The sequence below is a fragment of the Strix aluco genome, chromosome W (assembly GCF_031877795.1).
Source record: "Strix aluco isolate bStrAlu1 chromosome W, bStrAlu1.hap1, whole genome shotgun sequence".
Lineage (NCBI taxonomy): Eukaryota > Metazoa > Chordata > Aves > Strigiformes > Strigidae > Strix > Strix aluco.
This window is the reverse complement of record NC_133970.1, coordinates 17533833-17546189: the sequence shown is the minus strand read 5'-3', so window position 1 is coordinate 17546189 and position 12357 is coordinate 17533833. Positions and strand designations below refer to the sequence as shown.

General features: G+C 41.6%; 1 protein-coding gene across 15 annotated transcripts in view; it reads right to left on the bottom strand.

Annotated features, from left to right (window-relative positions):
• The window catches only part of LOC141917857 (protein Hook homolog 3-like), a 170464-nt gene that overhangs the window by 54351 nt on the left and 103756 nt on the right, over positions 1 to 12357 (bottom strand). For 14 of the 15 annotated variants that reach the window (XM_074811453.1, XM_074811463.1, XM_074811454.1 and 11 more), the window contains 5 exons: positions 8566 to 8600; positions 7606 to 7688; positions 5470 to 5570; positions 4256 to 4360; positions 4052 to 4123 (listed from right to left, as the gene is read on the bottom strand). In XM_074811453.1, the coding sequence (XP_074667554.1) occupies positions 4052 to 4123; positions 4256 to 4360; positions 5470 to 5570; positions 7606 to 7688; positions 8566 to 8600 (396 nt within the window). Of the gene's footprint in view, positions 1 to 4051; positions 4124 to 4255; positions 4361 to 5469; positions 5571 to 7605; positions 7689 to 8565; positions 8601 to 9059; positions 9125 to 12357 lie in introns of those variants that run through there. The other variant, XM_074811467.1, reaches the window with a different exon arrangement.

The window sequence follows — 12357 nt, the reverse complement described above, 5'->3', positions numbered from 1 at the left end:
GCTTAAGGTTGAAGAGCAGCGAGTGCCAATTGCCACCAAGACGGTGCACCGCCGGCAGTACCGCACTAACCGAGATTCCCTGGTCCCCATCCACCAGCTGATCCGTTGACTAGAAAGCCAGAAGGTGATCAGCAAGACTCATTCACCTTTCAACAGCCCTATGTGGCCAGTGAGAAAACCTAATGGCGAGTGGAGACTGACCGTGGACTACCGTGGCCTGAATGAAGTTACGCCAGCAATGAGTGCTGCAGTGCCGGACATGCTAGAGCTCCAGTATGAGCTGGAGTCAAAGGCAGCCAAGTGGTACGCCACGATTGACATCGCTAACGCGTTTTTCTCCATTCCAATAGCACCAGAGTGCAGGCCACAGTTTGCGTTCACTTGGAGGGGTATCCAGTACACCTGGAATCAATTGCCCCAGGGGTGGAAACAGCTCCACCATTTGCCATAGACTGGTCCATACTGCACTGGAGAAAGGTGGGGCTCCAGAACACCTGCAGTTCATTGATGATATCATTGTATGGGGGGACACAGCTGAGGAAGTCTTTGAGAAAGGAAAGAAGGTAATTGAAATCCTCCTGAAGGCTGGTTTTGCCATCAAGCAACAGAAAGTTAAGGGGCCTGGAAGGGAGATTCAGTTCCTAGGAATAAAATGGCAAGATGGGCATCACCACATCCCAATGGAGGTGATAAACAAGATAACAGCCATGGCCCCACCAACCACTAAAAAGGAGACTCAGTCTTTCCTGGGCGCTGTGGGGTTCTGGAGGATGCACATCCCAAACTACAGCCTGATTGTGAGCCCTCTCTACCACGTAACCCGCAAGAAGAACGATTTTAAATGGGGCCCAGAGCAACAACAAGCCTTTGAACAAATTAAGCAGGAGATTACCCAGGCAGTGGCCCTCGGGCCAGTCCGGACAGGGCAGGAGATTAAGAACGTGCTCTACACCGCAGCCGGGGAGAATGGCCCTTCCTGGAGCCTTTGGCAGAGAGCACCTGGGGAATCCCGAGGCCGACCTCTAGGCTTTTGGAGCCGGGGATACAAAGGCTCTGAAGCTAACTATACCCTGACTGAGAAGGAGATACTGGCAGCGTACGAAGGAATTCGAGCTGCCTCAGAAGTGGTCGGCACTGAGACACAGCTCCTCCTGGCACCCCGACTGCCGGTGCTGGGATGGATGTTCAAAGGAAAGGCTCCCTCCACACATCATGCAACAGATGCCACGTGGAGTAAATGGGTTGCGTTGATAACACAACGGGCTCGAATAGGGAACCTCGACCCCCCAGGATTAGTAGAAATGATCATAAACTGGCCAGAGAGCAAAGATGCTGGGATGTCACCAGAACAAGAGGTGAAATGTGCTGAGGAGGCCCCACCATATAACGAGCTGCCAGAGGAGGAGAAACGATATGCCCTGTTCACTGATGGGTCTTGCCGTATTGTGGGAAAACATCAACGATGGAAGGCCGCGGTGTGGCATCCCACACGAGAAACCACTGAAGCTGTTGAGGGACAAGGTGAATCAAGCCAGTTCGCAGAGGTGAAAGCCATCCAATTGGCTTTGGAGATTGCTGAGCGAGAAAAGTGGCCGAGGCTCTATATCTACACTGACTCGTGGGTGATGGCAAGTGCCCTGTGGATGTGGTTGCAGCAATGGAAACAGAACAACTGGCAACGCAAGGGCAGACCCGTCTGGGCCGCTGAAGTATGGCAGGACATTGCAGCCCGGCTGGAGAACCTCGTTGTGAAGGTGTGCCATGTGGACGCCCATATACCCAAGAGTCGAGCCACTGATGAACATCAACACAACCAGTAGGCGGACCAGGCTGCTAAGATTGAAGTGGCTCAGGTGGACTTGGACTGGCAGCGTAAAGGTGAACTGTTCATAGCCCAGTGGACCCGTGAGACCTCGGGCCACCAAGGCAGAGATGCAACATACAGGTGGGCTCGAGATCGAGGGGTGGACCTCACCATTGACACCATCGCAGAGATCATCCATGGATGTGAGATGTGTGCTGCAATCAAACAAGCCAAACGGGTGAAGCCCCAGCGGAATGAAGATCAATGGATGAAATATAAATATGGAGAGGCCTGGCAGATCGACTACATCACACTGCCACAGACCCGCCGAGGCAAGCGTCACGTGCTCACAATGATGGAAGCAACCACTGGGTGGCTCGAAACTTATCCAGTGTCCCACGCCACTGCTCAGAACACCATCCTGGGCCTTGAAGAGCGAGTCCTGTGGCGACACGGCACCCCAGAGAGGATTGAGTCGGACAATGGGACTCACTTCCGAAATAACCTCATAGATGCCTGGGCAGAAGAACACGGCATCGAGTGCGTCTACCACATCCCCTACCACGCACCAGCCTCTGGGAAGATCGAGCGCTACAATGGACTGTTAAAAACTCCATTGAGAGCAATGGGGGGTGGAACCTTCAAACAATGGGACACACATCTGACAAAGGCCATTTGGTTAGTCAACACAAGAGGATCTGCCAATCGAGCTGGCCCGGCTCAGTCAAAACTTCCACGTGTTGTAGACGGGGATAAAGTCCCTGTGGTGCGCATGAGGGACCTGCTGGGAAAAATGGTCTGGGTTAGTCCTGCGCCGGGCAAAGGCAAACCCATCCACGGGATTGCTTTTGCTCGAGGACCTGGGTGCACCTGGTGGGTGATGCAGAAGGATGGAGAGGTCCGATGCGTGCCACAAGGGGACTTGATTGTGGGTGAAAACACACTGTGAATTATACTGTGCTTTTGTTAATTTTTCTTTGTCAATGCTAATTGCTAAGTGGCAGCTGGACGTGACGCAGATGGTATAGAATAAAGGGGTGGATTATGTCCTGGTTTAGCCAGGATAGGGTTAAGTTTCCCCAGCAGTGGGGAGAAGCTCTAGCCAGGTTATTCAATACCATGCGGACGTCACGTCCAGGTGCCAGAGCGTGGGAAGAATCGGTGATCGCGTGGGTTGGTGCAGCCGGTTCTCTCACTGCTGTATCGGTATATACCTTGCTCTGTTCATTGCTATCACTATTATCATTATTGTTATTGTTGTTGTTTGTTATGTCGCTGTTGCACTGTTGTATTAAACCTCTCCTTATCTCAGTCTCGGGGCTTTGTATTTCACTCCCTTTGTGGGGGAGGGGCAGCGGCCACGTGGTCTCAGACCCCATCAGGGACTAAACCACCACAATACTGAAAAGATTCAAATGCTCTGTTTAAACACCATTTTACTCTCCTACTCATGAACATAGAAAGAAACATAAAATAGCAAGAAGGAAACTCTTCCAACGGAATCCAGAATGAAATGATTTAACCTCTATGATGAAAGAGATGCATGTTACAGGGGGCTCAGGGACCTATCAGGAGAGCAGTTTTAAAAGCAGTCACACCCTATCAAAGGTAATAGTTGAACACATTTGTTGAAGATGAATTCCCTGCAAAAAGGTCCAACACTGATTGATATACAATTCCCTTATGCCTTGAATATTGTAAGTGAGGCTTGACCCTGTGCTTCACCCATTTTCATATGTAGTAAACAGAATGAAAGAACCAAATATGTATAGCTTGGTAAAAGCCACAAGAGTATCAGGTGTGCACAAAACTACCTGCATTGTCACTCTAATGAAATAGAAACAACCAGAAGACTGGGGAAGGGGCAAAGAAGAGAATTTGAGTATTAGAAGACAGTATAACTAAAGGTCTGAAATTACAAAAAGAAAACTGAGGCTTCCTTTCTCCCCACAAAGTGATGCTTCAGTTTTTGAAACTTGAAAATAACAACCACCTTGGTTTCTATATTCTGAACTGAGACTTACTTTGCAGTTTTTCAGTAAGAACTCTGTCAAGCCTTTTACAAGTTTATTGTTTTCCACTAGGGATTAACTGTTATATAATGATAACTAAAAGAGAATGCTTTCTTCCTCATATATATTTGAAAATACTTTACACACAAAAATATTATAAATAAAGACCCTGATAAGCACCACAGAAACAACTAAGATTAACCTTTTAATAATTTTTAAGTTTAGAAAGTCTTACCATATTATACCAGGCACTAACAATAAACTTCTCTTCCATTTCTCTTTGACTCTTTGTTTTTTCATATTCTTTCTAAAACAAAACAAACCCCATATGTTTTTAAAATTGTTTAACTGCAGAGAACAGTAAATATTAGAGAAGCACAGTCTATACCCAAAAATGAGGAAACTTAAAAGATCTACTGTGAAACATGGAGATTGTTACCTCTAATGAATGGAACATTCTGTCATGTTCCTGCAACTGATTTTTCAGTGCCTGAATCTCAGGAGCTGCACCTTGGTTTTGTTTAGGATCTAAGGTGCGGATAACCTGTGAGAGGAAAACCACAGTTTGTTTTTAATTCCATGTTGGAAAAGGCATCAAGGCATTATAACCACATAAGGCAGATTAAGAGACATAGAAGTGACTTAAAACATGTCAATATAATAAAGTAAAATGACATTTAAAAATGTCAAAAGAATTTTAAAATGCAGACATACAGTACAAATACATCTCTCCCCTAATAAGACAGAGGCTCTAACTTGTCAACCAGGATGATGGAGACTATCTCTAAACAACAATCATGAAATATCACACATCATCTGAAACGTGCTCTAACAGGACTGTCAAGCAAATCTGTTGATAGGAGGAAGCAAGACCTTGGAGGTTCAATATCTTGGACACAAGGAAGCAGTTCCTACCCCCATTCTGTACTGCCATGTGGCCAGAGCATGTGAAACCTTTCCTTGAAGCCTTTTTCTCTTTATAGCTAAGGATTACCTATCTGTTACCCCTCAACTCACTCCTCACTGTGAACTCAAAGACTACTTCTATCTGGAAAGAGGCTGTGATTCAGGGATCTGCAGTACCAGTAATGTAAATTTTATAAAGTTCTGCTACAGCCAAGAAGAATCCATAGCAGTGCATGTGTGATGAAGTTTCTGCCACTAAATAAGATGAGGGGAACAACTAACTACATTCTTATGTGGCACCCATCAGAGGCAGCATTTGAGTGCTAACAAATACTCAAGAATGATTCCAGTAAAGGCCGAGGTTTTTAAGTTTGTTCTAGAAAATAGATGAAAAACTTTTTAAAAACATGTGAGCCCTAGCATGGACAAGACTTCAGCCAAACTGCATCACTCAACAATGAGCCTGGGAGAACTTCCACCAAGAAACAGGTTATCATAACATCAGGAAGGGGTTAACACCATCTCTGTGTTATCCACTGGCACTTGTGACTCTTAAGGAGATTTTTCAGGGTAACTCTAATATAAATCTGTATCAGTGGGGTACATATGTGTACAGAAGTAGTACAAAGGGTTTTGGTTAGATAGTAGTCACAAGTATAGATACTTAATTTAGTTTTATTCCTACAGAGTGAAAATGTGGCACAGCCTGTTAGGGAAGGATTGTTAACTTGGAACCCGGACACTTACACTTTTGGCCTTTTCCAAATACTTTTTGTATCGTTCTTCCATTTGCTTCATTTCTTCATCTTTTTTCCGTAAAGCTTCTTGTAATTCTTCAATTTTGAGTGCTTTATGTCAGGATTAGAGGATAAAATAATGACATTAAATTTATTTACATGCATTTAAACAGACATTAAACCCACGGCTAGGACTTCAGAAATACATATGAAAAATGGTATATTGTAGGTCAAATGAACAGAAGTTTAACAGTCCTAAGTGACAAGCAAGATTCTTGCTCATATCTGCCCAAAGGTAGCAATGAACAAAATTATATAAAATTGTGTCATGAAAACACTCCAATTGTTTTCTTCACATCATTCTCAAGAAGTGATGCAGACCAATAGGACAGTTTCACCATACAGCCAATTTCCTGTGTTGATTTAAGAATGTGCCAAGCCATTACTACTTGTGCAAGCTATACATCCTACTTGCATCTCAGAGAAAGATCAAATTTGTCACCATCTATCAAATAGTATATAACATTGGTGCCTGGTTCTCAGACAATGATAAATATTTGATGACTCTTAATCTGTTTTGTAACCTTATTTTTCAATTTTCATTTATGTTTGTCTTATTTACAATTTTCTCTGTAAGCATAATGAAAACACTAAAATGATGACTGGGTAAGATTTCTTCCACTGATCTGTTACAGAACCAATTGTAGGTATTCATCAAGACTATAGAATCTGTTTTTTGAAATTTTGTATAATTCTGGCACAAACTTCTTGGACATAATTCAGTCTAGTTAAAAGAATCCAAAGAAACAACCCACACACAATTTATCCTATTCATGTGAAGAAAGGAAGAAGTATAATTACTTTAACTGTCTTTGTGATACCAAGATAGAAGCTCAGTCCAAGGTTTTTCACAAACAACTTGCAATTCAAGCAAGCCAATCAGAGAAGTCTGAATATGCTCTCAATTTTAGAGGTTAGGGACTCAGAAAACCAGGCCCCTTTCTGCCTTGCCCCCCACAACTGAGGCATGTTAAGTATGGAAGGACTACATACTCATCAACTACTCAGCCCCTGAACTTCATCTGCAGTTGTCTTATCATTTTCTAAATGTGGAATTTTGTAACATGTAATATTGTTCTGTGGTTTTAACTGGAAACTAATGAAAATTTCTTGGACCTAAAATTTACTTAATGATTACATAATCATTAGATAGCTGGAAAGCTGCCCAGCAGAAAAGGACCTGGGATGTTGGTCAACAGTCATCTGAATATGAGCCAGCAGTGTGCCCAGGTGGCCAAGAAGGCCAACAGCATCCTGGCTTGTGTCAGAAATAGTGTGGCCAGCAGGACTAGGGAAGTGATTGTCTCCCTGTACTTGGTACTGGTGAGGCTACACCTTGAATACTGTGTTCAGCTTTGGGCCCCTTACTACAAGAAAGACATTGAGGTGCTGGAGCGCATCCAAAGAAGAGCAACGAAGCTGTTGAAGGGTCTGGAGCACAAGTCTTGTGAGGAGCAGCTGAGGGAACTGGGGTTGTTTAGTCTGGAGAAAAGGAGGCTCAGGGGAGATCTTATTGATCTCTACCACTACTTCAAAGTAGGTTGTAGTAAGGTGGGTGTTGGTCTCTTTTCCCATGTAACAAGAGATAGGACAAGAGGAAACGGCCTCAAGTTGCACCAGGGGAGGTTTAGATTGGATATTAGGAAAAATTTCTTCACCGACAGGGTTGTCAAGCATTGGAACAGGCTGCCCAGGGAGGTTGTTGAGTCACCATCCCTGGAGGTATTTAAAAGAGGTGTAGATGTGGCACTTAGGGACATGGTTTAGTGGTGGACTTGGCAGTGTTAGGTTAATGGTTGGACTTGATGATCTTAAAGGTCTTTTCCAACCTAAATGATTCTATGATTCTATCATTCTTTGCCACAGTGGGCTCTAAAATGTGATCTGCTACATCTCAAGAATTAGTAGCGTGTTTTTTGTCATTATAGCTTTCAGAGTAATTAACACCACACATACCACTACCACTTGAAACATGTTTTGTTTTTCTTACAGCTTTTATAGATATTAAATGAAATATTAAAGATCATTCCCTGCATGCAAAACATTTTACAGTTAAAAGAAATGAAGTGCATATCAGAAAACTCACAACTGTTATTACATCTTGGTTCCAAATCCTCAATAATAGCTCGTTTCTTCTGTAGCTCATTGTTGGCTTCATGGAGCTTCTCACTGTTACAAACCATAAAAGCACATATTATTTTTCCAATACTCTTATCCTCTTGAATGAACATTAAGTGATAAAAAAAACCCCAAACCCTCAGAGTATGGTATATTTCTGGGAGTATAGTTGACTTGGCTGTGAGGCATGAGGACAAATGACAAGTGGGTCAATGTCTATGGGAATGTTTATAAAATATACTAAAAAGCATTACCATATATTCAGCATTATAAAACCAGACAGCTCCATTCTCAGTCCAGAATTCTATACTTACTTTAGAATTTACAATAAATTGTACAAAGCATGTTTGAAGTGTATAACATCAATAGCTGTGATAAGATTTGGGAAGAATGGCTCACCCCTCCCCAAAGTTATAGAGAGACTATACTTTCTAGTAAGCAGGTTAACAAGTGAACAATTCTTTAAGTAAAATTTGCTGTTTAAAAAAAGTCTAAAATTAAGAACAGTGCAGAAATAGTATAACAGAAAGATCCAACTCACTAAAATGTTATCTTTCAGTCCATAATGTATACTAAAATGTAAAAATGTAAATATTGTTTATATTAAAATATTTTCCTCAGGGTGAAATTAATTATTCCTCTTAACTTAAGCTTTATACAATTTTAAATAAAGTTTTCTAACCACCAGAAAATGGTGGCTCTTTCATAACTCCTTTTAATTTGTCAAAGGCTTTCCATAAGAAATGAAAATAATGCCTCAATAACAGATTCTCTACATATTCCTGAGCTATCTGCATTTTTCTTCTTTATATATCTTTCAAATGCACTACTGCCTTCCCACTGCTGTTAATGGCTAAGCACCTGCTAAGCATATAGAAAGCAGATCATTTCATACGACAAGCAAAATACGGAAAGCTTTATTACTTACAGATGCTCTTCAAGTTTCTTTTGCAGAAGCAGTGACTAAATAGAAAGTTAAATGTGTCAGTTATTTTAATACATTATGGTGCTTAGTATCATTTCAGTTACATTAAAATATATAAATTCACAATTATAAACAGAACACAGCCATTTAATTTCACCAATTTTTAGGTCATAATTGCATAGCAGTTTTCTGTAGTAGTTGTCCTTTCCTTGATATCTCTGGACTTTCCCAAAATCAGAATGCCTTATAACTTCACAAATATTTTCTTGGAATTGGATCAGTATAGGAGACATCCATTAATGACAAAATTGTATTTCAGTTGTTTTCATTGACTGGTGATTCAGTACTTTTGTAGATTAGACTCAACAAATTTATTTAAAATTAGATAGTGAAAAATTTGCTTGAAGAGCTGTCCAATGCATCAAAGCAATTTCACATAAAGACTTGAGGTAAAATTCTGTCCCCACAAAAATTAGATGGAGTAGAATGCCACTGACCAGAGCACAGCAGAAATTTTATCCTCAATTGATCTGCTTTCCTCCGTTTTCACATCTTTCTTTGCCTAAAAATATGTAAATATAATGCACCTTATGGTGTTCTGATTTGTGGCTAAGTCACATTTGAATAAGCTCTTGGCAGGGGTGGTGGTGGTGAGCTTCAAAGCAAATTTTAGTTTAATCATAAACTCACTTTATATACAAGTGAGAATCTTTTAAGATCAAAACCATAAATGCCTATAAAGTAAAAGTAGTGTTAAGTAAACAGAAAGCCATACTCACAATAGCCTTGAGCAGAAACCCATGCCAGGAAACAGAGATGACATATTAGCATAAAGCAAAAACAGCAACCAACAGAAGAAACTATTTAGTAACTCATGAACAGAAAAGCTTAAAACTATGCATTTTTTCCAGACATGCACATTTTTCTTACTTTCTCATTAACAGTTTCATCCTGTAACATTTTCTGGAGAGTTTAGGAAAACTAGTAAAAATTATCCATACTGTGTTCAAGTATGTGAATGCTTTTCTACTTTCACACATATGCAAACATCATACTCAAACCAAAATTTCAAAGGAAAGCAGCTACTGTTATGAAAAGTAATTTTAACATTGAGGTCACAGTAGTAGCTGTACTGGTTTTGGCTGGGATAGAGATAATTTTCTTCATAGAAAATTACGCTGAAAACAGTGCTGAATTGTGCTGAAAACAGTGTCAAGGCCTTTTCTGCTCCTCACACTGCCCTGCCAGGAAGTAGGCTGGGGGTGCACAAAAGTTGGGAAGGAACACAGCTGGAAGAAGAAGGAAAGGGGGGACATTCGGAGTGATGGCATCTGTCTTTTCAAGGAACTGTTATGTGTGATGGAGCCCTGCTTTCCTGGAGATGACTGAACACCTGCCTGCTGATGGGAAGTAGAGAATGAACTCCTTGTTTTGCTTTGCTTGCATGCACGGTTTTGCTTTACCTATCAAACTTTATCTCAACCCATGAGTTTTTTTCACTTTTACCCTTCCAATTTTCTCTCCCATCCCACTGTGGGGGGAGTGAGCGAGCAACTGTGTGGTGCTTAGCTGCCAACCTGGGTTAAACCACAGCAGTAGCAAAGCAGCAGACAATATGTAGTCTGTTGGGCTGCAATCAACATGTAGAGATACATGTATTTTGGTGAAGAGATTCTGAATTGGTGTTATTTTCACATGGTTTAAATACAAGACATTAAATATTGGATATTTAACTCAAAGACTGCCTTTCTTGTTTGCATTTGTCCAGTACCTGTTATAGTGGAGTCCTAGTCTGTGACTGATACTATCACAATATAAAATAAAATGCTATTACAGTATAAAATAAAATCATCAATAAAATTACTTCATTGCTCTTCCTTTCTATGTTCTTTCAAGAAAAGTTTAAACACAAAGCCAATACAGATAATTTGTATGTAATCCAAGAAAAATTTTTAGCTGGAGTTTAAACACTTCAAAATATCATTTTTAATCACATTCCTGTGTTGTGCTGTTTGGTTAGTTCAAAGCTGGATTGTCTTTTACACTATGAATAAAGAGAATAGGAGGTAAAATAACCCAAGTGTAAAAGGAACAAGCTTTAGAAAACTCTTTTCTCTTAGGATATTATTAATAGCAGGAATAATTAATAAATAGATATTGTTTTATAGGTTTAATTAATAGGACACAGGTGCTCTAGGAACAATACTGACAGTTTAAGCAACTTAGAAAGGCTAGGTAATGAAAAGCTAGACATAGATTAAGTATATGTCAAATAGAACATTTTGAGTCTTTTCTCAGAAGTCTAAAAGTGAATTATGATGAAGATTGTTCAGAAGATAAGTAACTATGACGACCGAAGACTGCATCAGTGAACAGTGGTGTCCGAAGAGGAATTGGAACGGAATGATAAGAACTAGTCAAAACTGTGGAATACAATGGACTGCTGAAACTGATGATGAATTGAGAGCTGAAAGTTCCTGGAAAATCCCCAAAGACTCTTTGTACTGTATGTTATATCATATATATAGAGGGTGCTTTTTGTTAGCTGTGGCCACTCACTGAGGTGATGGCCCAACTCTGAGTTGTTAATAAAGCCAGCCTAGAGATACCCGCAGTCTGGTGAAATCCTTTAACACCAAGTGACCAAGAAGGTAACATAACTCAGTGACTCCATTGAGTTCAAACAGAGCTAGAGAACTTTACAGTAGCTATGGACCTGTGGGTTTTGGCCGTTTGCTTTTTTCCTTTTCCAGTTTTTCTAAGAAATATAATAACAAATTACACACTCAAAGGAAGGGACACCCTGTTGGCCTTTCCCAGGGCTGTCCCAAGAGAGCATCAGCCCCAAGGTCCAGGCATAGAATCAATCAAGATGAGTCAATGCTGGAGCACCTTTTGGACTGAGGAGGGTTGCTGCCTAGGGGTATGGGACACATTATGGGGAAAAACATTTTGGGATTGTGCAGGACTTATTATGGGATGTTTAGGGGAGGAACCAAAGGCAGGAAAAGGAAGGGGTTTAGGTAATTTGGGGAGGAACAAGTGTGGGGAAAAAAGAGGGGTAAGGGGATAATAAAGGGCCAGTCGCACGTAAATGAGTGCCTGGTCAGTAAACTTGTCTGGCCATGCCCTGTACCTGATCAGTGCAGTCTGTGTTATCTTATCAAATTCCATTTCTAATTCTTTCCCTGTGTGAGGAACTCTATTCTGTGTGCATGTGTGTGTATGGGGACCTGAGTGCCAGTGACTGGAGTCAGACCACGGGTCACAGGGGTTCATGTGCCTGTGTGCCAGCAACTAGAGAGACCACAGTGAGTGAAATCAAGTGCCAGCCACTGGAGTGGGACCAGGGGCCAGAGCATCTGGGTGCCCATAGTGTCAAGCAACTGGAGCGAGTATGGTGGTTGTGTGAGTGAGTGTGTGATTGCTACCAAATATCAAGCTGGACTAGCCAGCATGTAGGTGAAGTGACCCAGGAGCCAGGAATGTGTGTGTGTCTCTAAGGGCGAGACTGGCTATTGGGGGACCAGAGGTGTCCTAGCCACTGCACCAGCAACTGGAGTGGGCCTGCAGCCTCAAAGGCTCTTATATCTAGGTGCCAGAAACTGGGGAGACTGGGATTCAGGGGCCAGCTACTGAGCAGAGTGTCTGAGCCCTGCTGCTGAAGGCATCCACATTATACATATATACATATATTTGCACTAGTGGACCTCTATCCTGCTCAGCCAGAGAGAGGAGCAGGATGAGGCGATTGGTGCTGTCTGTGTTTATGTGAGTGCTCTGTGTGTCTGTCTG